Below are 10,735 nucleotides of genomic sequence, written 5' to 3' on the forward strand. Positions count from 1 at the left end.
TTTTTTCTCAGTTAAGCTTCGCTTTTTAATAATCAACGAAAATTCCTCAAAAAATTCCGGAAATCATCTGGATTTTTTGGATTTTACAATCTTGCGCTTGCGCAATACATTCCGTCTTCGCTAGCTAAGAAAGGGTTTTCGGTCCACTTTGCTCCCCATAAACCCTTGGCGGATTTCATTGCGAAAACTCGGTGATGTGGTGGCGCTATCTAGCGAGCAACTTGAGTTGCGCCCCTTGCATATTTACATTTTAATCGAATTACGGCATTTATACAACTTGAAAACATGTTGACTACCGAATATCGGAACATAATTAATGATGCTATTAAATACGAATTAAGTTATAACCCAGGGAAAGCACGGAATGTTTTATTCATATAGTGTTTTGTAGGGACCTGTACCGGGAGCGAAAAAGTCGCCGATTTATATGAAAACTTTCATGCCATAAAACCAGGTATCGTTGTTGTTAATATTGCGAACCAAAGAAATTAAATAAAACAGAGCTCATTTAACCTTTAAAAGCAATAACCATAAGCAGGAACGTATATACTAACGGGATAGGCAACTTCTACATTCGCCCTGTTTACTTCCCATGCTAGCACGCGAGCCTTGACAAGTTTTTAGAACTTTGTGTAATCCCAGTATAATATATAGTTTTTTAAAGCGACCTGGTTAGACCATCGTTGGGGAGGCACTGTACTCGAGAACTTGAGCCTCAACATGTTAAAAGCACCGAATGTTTTACCAAAGATCACACATGTGTTTTCTTTTAAAGTTTATATTTACACGCACTGCGATTGGATCAGCTACTCGCAGCTGCAGCCAATCATATAACGGAGCTTGTCACCGAGTTTTCGTAATGAAATCCGCCAAGGGTTTATGGGGAGCAAAGTGGACCGAAAACCCTTGGCTAGCGAAGATGAATACATTCACACTAACGGGATCTTTAGTTTTTGTTTCCACAACATCATATTGCATGAATAAACTCAGAAATGATAATACAAATACTGGTAAATTTTCATTGGAAATTTGCTATATATTCAATCTGTTCATATACATGTATGTTACAATGTAATGATTTCTTATGATAGAAAGTATAAAATAACAAATATGACTTGTACATTTCAACGAAGTACTTACTTTTGTCTTCGTGATGACAAAGATATTTGATTACATTAAAAAAAATTCACATTATATTTCTGAGGAGAGTGGAGATAGAATATGTTTTATCGTAAAAATGAATATTAATGTCCTACAGACCCAGTTTTACGATAGAATGCGTTCCGTGTATTGTCTCTGTAGTAAAGAAAATACGTTTACATTGATGAAAAAGTGTTAAATTCTTCCATTATATGGCTTAAAATCTTTAGTTAAAAGATATTTACAGTCTCAAAAAGATTTATTATGATGAATTTGACTGTTATTTTCAAGGCAACTTCATTAATTTTGTCCAAAATCGTTCCGGGGCGATTCTGAAATTTTCTGCTACATTACGGGTATATGGAAGGCATTCTAACTGTGGTGAGGGCCTTTCCCGAGACACTGTTAGATTATTCTAACTAAGGAAAATATAGTGAAAAACTGAAATTTAAAATAGCATTATTGTAGCTTTGTAATGTAAATGTCAATAATACGGTGTGTCGATGTATCTATTTCTTAAATGTCCGATGTGCAATGTCAAACCGTGCACGCACAGGTCGAAGTCTAGTGAGAATGTTCACACGTTTGTTTCCAATCGTTGGAGTGTAGCAGTCTATACAGCTCCTTCTAGGGATAACTTAAAGGGCATGTGATATTGTGTCAAATAATGACATATTCTTTCATATTAGTACTTAATTGTTTATCACGATAAACAAAAAAAAAACGCACACACACAAATTAACAAAACATTAATTTATTTTTTACAGTTGCGTTAACTTTATTGTAGTGCAGAAAGGCACTAATATACAATAGTTAACATCAAACGCACAAACATTCTTTTTAAAAATACTAAAGTTTTCAATCTGACAGGCAAGAACCAATAGTTTTACAACTCGATAAGCATCTTATCAAGTACCAAATTAATACTTATTTATCAACTGTAAAAAAAAATATATACTTTTTCGTTCAAAATTTAAACGCCAGAATGAATACTATACTCTGTCCACCACTTTATGCTTGATATATTTCGATGATCATAAATTAAGTACCTTTGTGCTAGCTCAAACTACATGTACGTTCATCCACTAATATATTAAAAATGTCCAAATTATCTGTTTTGAAATGCCCCCCTACCGCTTCAGGTTTCAATACACAACCCAAAAAAGAAAGTCTACGGAGATTTTGCATAACATCAGACATGAAATAACCCCGATGATAAAGTAGGAAAATTGTGCGAGGTATGCCTAGTGCGTTCCGAATGGTGAAGAGATGTAAACAATACTCCCGTTAAAATCTCCGTAAGAAATCTGTTTTCGTTCCTGTGAACTTTCATGAGTGAAAAATGATGTTTCAATTAAGTTATCTTGGATATTTTCCCTTTTATCGGTTTCAACTGAATTTCTTTCACAGGTATGTTTGACTATTAAACTCATCAAAAAGTGATGGAAGCAATGACTTGGGACACACTATAGTACTAATCGAACCCAACCGTCAAAACCGTTCAGCAAAACCGGACATGCGGTGCGCAAATGCCAAAAACGAAAAGTTAAAATCAACATAATGGAAGGTAAAAAGCGAGGATAAGTACTAAAGTTTTTTCAAATGAAAAAATTCAAATTAAAAATAAATTTAAATTGGTTAATAATTCTTTTATTAGCCCAACAAATGTTTTGGTCGCAACGAATTTTTTAAAGATTGTGACAAGTTGAATTGTTCACTCGATCGTAGTAAAATGACGACGTCGGCGTTTAAGGCGGCGCAGTGGTAACTGATAACATTTTGTAAAGACCTTGAATAAATCCAAGACATGTTCGGAAATAAATCGTAGATGTTATCCTTTCGCAACAACGTTAAGACGGAAAATCTTCAACGTCGCACATTGCGCCGCCTGGCAAAACTTGTCGTTGCTAAAATAATTATTCATTTTCTTAATAATAAATAAATAAATAAATAAAGCACATATTTGATTTTATTAGTGCTGTTTGCCAAAGGGCCATGGAAAAAAAACCCCAAAGAAGTCTAATGAAATTGCATAGGACAGATTTTAAGTCATGTATTCTGTCTACGCTACTTTGAGATAATCCTCGTATTATCACATAATCCTTAACTTGATAGATTAGCGTTTTGGATTGGAAAACTAAGGAACTTATTTTCAAACTTCATGCGTTGCGTTTGTGGCGCATTGATGACGTCACAACAGATACAATGTATCACCTCTCGACAGGACGTTGAACAACGTGAAAACAAACCATACATTACAGCTTCACAATTTATTGTATCACCATATCTGGGGGTGTTTTTTCGTAGAAATATATTGTTGGCCTTTTATTATCTCCTTCTGAGATTGTGTGAGCAATAACTTTTCGAACAATAGATCGTTGTCAGAAGACTTTTCAGAGCAAAAAAATAAAGCAAGAAAAAAAAGCAAATAATTGAGCATTGGAATTATACTGATTCATTCTTTGAGTATTGTGAAATGATCAAATACGGCGGAACGTGATCAAATAATCAAAATATAATACTTAAGCCCGAACAGCTTTATTATATATTTGATCACCCCATCCATATCAAGATATTCGATCACCTCATAATATTCAAAGAATAATTCCATATTACTTATATTTATATAATTTTCAGCAATTGTGCATTTGATATTAAAATAGTCATTGATGATCTGTATTAGACTATATATTACGAAATCATTGTGTATAGTGTTGTCATAGAAAAAGACACTGGAAATATGTAAATATTTACAATGACATGCGGCAAATATAATTATCACTCGAATCTCCCTCTGGAAAAGATTAATACAATCATTCTAACATATTCTGGTCATGGATAGGGTCCTATTGCTCGATCGCTCAAGAGTCGTCTGCTGAGATGACTTACGACGCAAAATCAGCGAGACGCGTTGTCGGACTTTTGGACTGTATATGAAGTAAATGAGAGGGTTAGCCGAGAGATTTGTCAGCCAAAGAGTTCTTGCGATTACATGTATCGATTTACTCTCACGCAACTTCAGTACTCTGTAATAGTGTAACGAAAATGCGATAGGGAAAAAGGTTGCGGAAAGGATGTAAATGGACATGATCACCAAAATCATTGCCGACATCTGTCGAACTTGTCTACTGATTCGACAGTAATTCAAAGAGTTCCTTAAATTGTTAATTTTTCTGCAGTGGAACACGCCCATAAAGATGCAAGGAACACAAAGGAGGTATCCACGGAAGAAAAGAACAACTGTTCCCACATCTTTCGTTTGGACGTTAAATCTCACGGCGTAGTAAATCAACCCAAAAATCACACTGAACACCCATAGAAGACTTGACGCAACATTTACAACACGTGATCTCTTGGTGCGGGCTCGGAGGGGCGTGACCACGAAATAGTAACGCAATCCTATGAGTAAAACTACGTGGGAGGCCGACGCATGCGCTGTGGTAAATATCAACGTCATGAACAATTGATTATATTGGTCATGTATTTCTTTGTCCAATTTGACGACTATAAGCTCACTGAGATACTGAAATAACGAAACCAGATCGGCTAAAGCAAGTGTCCCTATAACCATGAACGGAGGTTTATGAAAATATTTTGCACAAATGATAATTCCAAGTGTTGAAGCGTTTCCCAGTATTCCAAGTGTTGAAAATGTCACGAGAAACAAAAATATCACAGGGTCTTCTGACTCTAAATGAATCGGAAGGGTGAAAGACTTCTCTTCTACTTTGTCTATACTGCCAATGGTTGTCAGAGTATAACAGACACTAGGAAGCCCGCCGAATTTCCCCTGCAAGTGTAAAAGAATTTCTATATTATATACAAGAAAGAACAGAAAATGTGGTATAATGACTTCGGACAGCTTTGTTGAAAACAAATTTTTAAGTTGGATATCCAATTTTTATCTTAAAATTTCAAACATTTAAGTAGGCTGGAAATTGCAACTTTAATGTTTGTAATTCAACCCATAATTTTGGAAGTTTTAACTTTAAAGTTTGAATTTTCAACTTCAGAGTTGAAATATAATTCATCTTTAACATTGAAAAATTCATGATCTCTAAAGTTGAAATTTCCAAATCCAAAATTGGAATTTTGATTTTTAATCTTTAAATTTCTAACATAACAGCTGGAACTTTTGTCTTTTATATTTTTTTTATTAAAATCAAACTTGTCTATAATAAAAATTTAAAAAAATCCCAGCAGCTGCATTTACATATAATTATGAAGTATGTTATTCCACTGAAAAGGAAATACATATTATTAAGGGCATACAACTCCCGCTCTCGATTTACATATCTAGGTTTCGCTGATTACGATTATCTTTCCGAGATTAGAGTTGAAGTTGGAAATTCCAACGTTAAATTTAGTATGTCGGAGAAAAAACATCACAACATTTCAGTTGTTTGTTTCTGTACTTTAAAGATCAACTTGCAGTGTAATTCACTGTAGTTCTTGCGTTGAGAAGACTTTAAAGAGGCTGAGTGATCAGCAAATTACCAATCAAATCTACATTAAATGTTTATGATTTGTTAAGCTATAAACTATTATTTAGTAAAGAAAAAATAACATATTTTTCTTATTTCTTAATAGAGAGCTCTTCTTCAATAGGAGATCAAGACAGTCTTATAATAGCCACGACCATTCAGCCCTCTTAACAGATATTCCTATTTATAGATTTATTTAGCACCCATGATTTGAGCAAATTTGAATTTAGACAATAGTCCTACCAGGTTTTTTGCTTGATAGTCATATCATAAATTGTAGTAATTTAGTTCTTAAAGAAAACTTTATAGGTTTTGCCAAAAAAATAATTCAATGTATTATTTTCCATCCATCTTATCTTGTTCATATTCAAATGCATGTTCATATGCATGTTTCATACACGATAGAATTTACTGTACATTCATGTAAGGAATGCAGTTCTGACATTATTTATGCAATGCAACTTTAAAGAAGATATTATTTTCATATACCCATCTTAAAGATAAAGATATGTTTTACCTACCATATTTTTTACTTTGTTCCAGATTTGATTGGACGAGACGGTACTTCTTGAGAAGAAGACAAAAATTGACAACTTTTATGTCCTCAACAGCAACATGTGATACTTTTAACCAAAGATCAATTGACCTTGGACTAGAAAGGCAGTTTGTAAATGAATTACTGCATGATTCATTTGTACATGACGTCCATGATATTTATGGCAGTATCCTGACGTAAAATACAAGGGCGGATTTACAAAGATTGGGATTTCCCTGTCTGTTGGCATTTCCCTTTGCTAATACTGCATGATCGATCTTTGAAGCAGTCTGATTTTGAAACAATTTCTGATTTATAACGTCATTTCATATTTGATTTAAAATGGTCCCAAATGTACTAGTATGATTTACAAGAAATCTGGTGAGAGCGAGTTTGAACGCTAACGGGAATTAATATGCAGCACAAACTGTTTAATCGAAATTCTTTTCAGTCACACATCATTTGTGTATAGTAATGCATTAATTGAATGTACGCTTATGAAAACTTGCAATTTGGCTATTATATATTATTTGAATTAAATAAAAATAATGCTGTTGCACGACAAAAAGGTATTAAGAATGATGACCGTAACAACAATATTAGGATGGCCGTTATGTTTTTACAATATCGTGGTACAATACTGTAGGTGGGTTTGTCACGCTCATCGTTCTCAAAATCTTCAATGTCGTACAACAGCTTTATTTTCTTAATTTCAAGTAAGTTGTGATAGCCAATAGCAAGTTTTTATTAGTGAACATTCAATTTTTATTGGAAGTTACTAGTACACAGGTACATGTATGCTAACAAATGAAAGAAATTGTGAATGAAAAATTCCTACTGATCAGCTCGGCTGACATGTTTTAATGACCTTTTAATTACTGTCATCGGCTGTCCTTCAGAGTGTACAATATACTGTTTAACGATTGTATGTACATGTTCAGTTCAGTTCAGTTTATTTCACTCAACACCATATAATAGTACAAGAGGTACATATACAATAAAGTTGTAAAGTTCAAGAAAGTAAGTGGGGTGAACGAACAGTATGATTAATTTTTGAAATAAAGAAACACAATTTTCTTAATGTGATATAATCGACTGAAGATATGATTTCATAGAACTTTTTAGTGTTAGGAGAAGAACAGTAAAATGTATCTAAAAACTGACTTCGTAATTTACTTAATGCCTTGCATTCTAATATAACATGAAATTCATCACCAATTTTGTTACAATTACACAAATTACAATAACGTTTACTTCTTTCAACAATACCCCACCTTCCTATTTCAACAGGAAGATGATAATTTGTAGTTCTAAACTTAACTAATATTTTTCTTAATTTACTGGGTAACAAGAGTAAGTAGCGTTCACATTCAAAATTTGTTTTATAAATTCTATATATAACACCCTTAGTCGATTCCTGAGTATCGTTATGCCATTTTTGTAAAAAAAATGTAATGCTAAGTATGGTTCAACGTTTGATGCATTGCTGGCATCTGCGAAGATGCATTGCTGGTCAAGTGGTCGATTTTCTGATCGCAACGTTTTGAGTTGCAAATAGTTCTCAGTTCAAAGCACTACGGTAATTATTCATTTTTGTGTTGTTAAAGCCTTAATATGGCAATTTAATGTTTTCCTATATAGATATCAATATTGCTTTTTTTTTTTTTTTTAAAGGAATCTGCACTCAGATGCCAAACGTACATATGTATGTCAATTTTTTTCTTTATCAATTTTTATATTTTTAATAAGAACATGTATTTTAATGAGAACGAACATTTTTCAAAGAACTGTTCCAGAGTCACTTCAAAAGATCTACATGTACACATGTATATTGATAAATACGGAATTTCTTTTAAGACTTATTTGACATAATAATAAAATACTTTTCTAGCCCTCCATATCCCAGACTTAATGTTGACATTTCAAAATCAGTTTTTGCCACTGAAAAGGACATACATGTATAGATAAATTTAATTTTATTGTTGTGTCTGAAATACATGCACAAAGTCGTTGGAATATATTATTTCAATAATATGTCAAAAAGTGCATATCTTTAAAGCACATGGTTTGTTTTTTTTTCATGAAATTTTTTTAAAAAGAAAAATCAAAAGTGACATATTTTTGGCATATACTAGCTAGTTACTGTACTATATATAATATGTGTCCGTAATTTTTTACCTCATGCATAAATCAGCCAATTCATTCGTTTCAAGTTCAGTAGAGTACGTGCTTGTTTTTACATGTAACATTATATCTTATTGTCTCACTAAAAATCACTCACAACATTTAATCATGCAGAATTACGCCATTACTGCTTTACAATACGAATGAGTTATAGTATCATCAATCGACGATTTTCCCACGAGAATACATTGAACCACCAAATCACCAGCTTTGGACTAGCAATATTTCTCTAAGAGAATGAATTTAACTGCTACCGAACCGATAACCTCTCTGAGTAAAGTTTTAATTACAAAGTTAATTACAAAGTTTATGATTAAATGACAGCCTTTTCAGCCCAATTCATCTTAAAAGAAAAAAAGCAATGTAAAAATATCATACACAATTTTTGGCAACGTCATATTTTAGGCGTAGTTTATTGTGACGAAGTGGAATTTTTTTTTCGTAAAAAAAACCCCCATACATACACAATAGTTCTGAATACACTTTTGTCCGAAAAACTAATAACTGAGAATCGGGCAGGTATTTTCTCTTTTTAAATGATTTTGAAATGAATTGCATATTAAATAAGGATCAGTAGACAAACAAAACTTACGCTGCAGTGAACAAGATCCGTGACTGACATAATGGCCATCGTCCACCGAGGTGTAGTGTTATTACTAAACCATACTATTCTCCAGATATCATACAACTCGAACAGATTAATATGTTATTTCGTCGGAGAGAATCGCGTACTGGATGAATTATTAACTGCAATGACATACATTAAAGAGGCAAGATTGAAAAAAATCAATGCAAAATTAAATGAGCCAAACATGGTGGACCACCAGCTGAAAAGTTTTTCCTTCTTTCACTCAAGCTCTCCCCGACTTTTACGTTTAATCACGGGCTCAATCATGGGTTTACTTATGTGCTCAATCAACCTAACAGTTGATCACTCCTGACAGTTGCTCACTCGCCCTCACAGTTGATCACTCGCCCTCACAGTTGATCACTCAACCTCACAGTTGCTCACCCACCCTCACAGTTGCTCAACCACCCTCACAGTTGATCAACCACCCTCACAGATGATCGCCCACCCTCACAGTTGATCACCCACCCTCACAGTTGCTCAACCACCCTCACAGTTGCTCAACCACCCTCAAAGTTGATCGCCCACCCTCACAGATGATCGCCCACCCTCACAGATGATCGCCCACCCTCACAGTTGCTCAACCACCCTCACAGTAGATCACCCACCCTCACAGTTGATCACTCGCCCTCACAGTTGATCAACCACCCTCACAGTTGATCACTCGCCCTCACAGTTGATCACTCGCCCTCACAGTTGATCAACCACCCTCACAGTTGATCACTCGCCCTCACAGTTGATCACTCGCCCTCACAGTTGATCAACCACCCTCACAGTTGATCACTCGCCCTCACAGTTGATCAACCACCCTCACAGTTGCTCAACCACCCTCACAGTAGATCACCCACCCTCACAGTTGATCACTCGCCCTCACAGTTGATCACCCACCCTCACAGTTGATCAACCACCCTCACAGTAGATCACCCACCCTCACAGTTGCTCAACCACCCTCACAGTAGATCACCCACCCTCACAGTTGATCACCCACCCTCACAGTTGATCAACCACCCTCACAGTTGATCACCCACCCTCACAGTTGATCACTCGCCCTCACAGTTGATCAACCACCCTCACAGTTGCTCACTCGCCCTCACAGTTGATCACTCAACCTCACAGTTGATCACCCGCCCTCACAGTTGCTCAACCACCTTTACAGTGTCTCACTCGTCCTCACTGTTAATCACTGCTCACAGTTGCTCACTCAACCTCACATTTACTCACTCACCCTCACTTTTGATCGTATGCGCTCACAGTTAATCACTTCTTACAGTTGCTCACTCACCCTCACAGTTGGCTAATCCCATCTTCACAGTCTCTCACTCGCCCTCACGTACAGTTAATCACTATTCACAGTTCATCACTCTTCACAGTTGCTCACCCAACCTCATAGTTGATCACTCACCTTCACAGTTGTTCACTCCTGACAGTTGCTCACCTGCCCTCACAGTTATCATCCACCCTCGCAGGTGCTCACCCATCCTCACAGCCTCTCACTCGCCCTCGCAGTTAATCACTACTCTCAGCTGATCACTCTTCACAGTTGCTCACCCAACCTGATAGTTGATCACTCACCTTCACATGCAGTTGCTCACCTTCACCTGACAGTTGCTCACCTGCCCTCACAGTTATCATCCTACCTCGCAGGTGCTCATCCATCTTCACAGCCTCTCACTCGCCCTCACAGTTAATCACTAATCACAGTTGCTCACTCGCCCTCACAGTTAATTTAAAACAAATGACATATGTACTCACTCTTAAGTTGAT

At 35.6% G+C, this 10,735-nt stretch overlaps 1 protein-coding gene across 2 annotated transcripts; it reads right to left on the reverse strand.

The window, feature by feature from the left end:
• Positions 1-1,935: 1,935 nt before the first annotated feature.
• On the reverse strand, positions 1,936-9,088 carry LOC136272369 (somatostatin receptor type 5-like). 2 transcript variants are annotated; one of them, XR_010710357.1, is made up of 2 exons: positions 6,146-6,362; positions 1,936-4,930 (listed from the first exon to the last, which is right to left on the reverse strand). XR_010710357.1 is itself a non-coding variant. In XM_066073844.1 (2 exons), the coding sequence occupies exons 1-2, from the start codon at positions 8,972-8,974 to the stop codon at positions 3,959-3,961; spliced, it is 1,011 nt and encodes a 336-aa protein (XP_065929916.1). In that variant the 5' UTR covers positions 8,975-9,088; the 3' UTR covers positions 1,943-3,958. The 2 variants fall into 2 exon arrangements, 1 of the variants encoding a protein (XP_065929916.1); XM_066073844.1 differs by lacking the exon at positions 6,146-6,362 and adding an exon at positions 8,936-9,088 and having other exon boundaries at positions 1,943-4,930.
• Between the last annotated feature and the right edge of the window lie 1,647 nt (positions 9,089-10,735).

This window comes from Magallana gigas, chromosome 10 (genome assembly GCF_963853765.1).
Source record: "Magallana gigas chromosome 10, xbMagGiga1.1, whole genome shotgun sequence".
Classification (NCBI taxonomy): Eukaryota; Metazoa; Mollusca; class Bivalvia; order Ostreida; family Ostreidae; genus Magallana; species Magallana gigas.

Bases quoted from the DNA above. Each gene is read 5' to 3' on its own strand.
- LOC136272369 (XM_066073844.1), bottom strand. From the start codon at position 8,974: ATGGCCATTATGTCAGTCACGGATCTTGTTCACTGCAGC. The intron at 4,931-8,935 runs GTAAGTTTTGTT...TTACACTTGCAG, and splicing joins CGGATCTTGTTCACTGCAGC to GGGAAATTCGGCGGGCTTCC.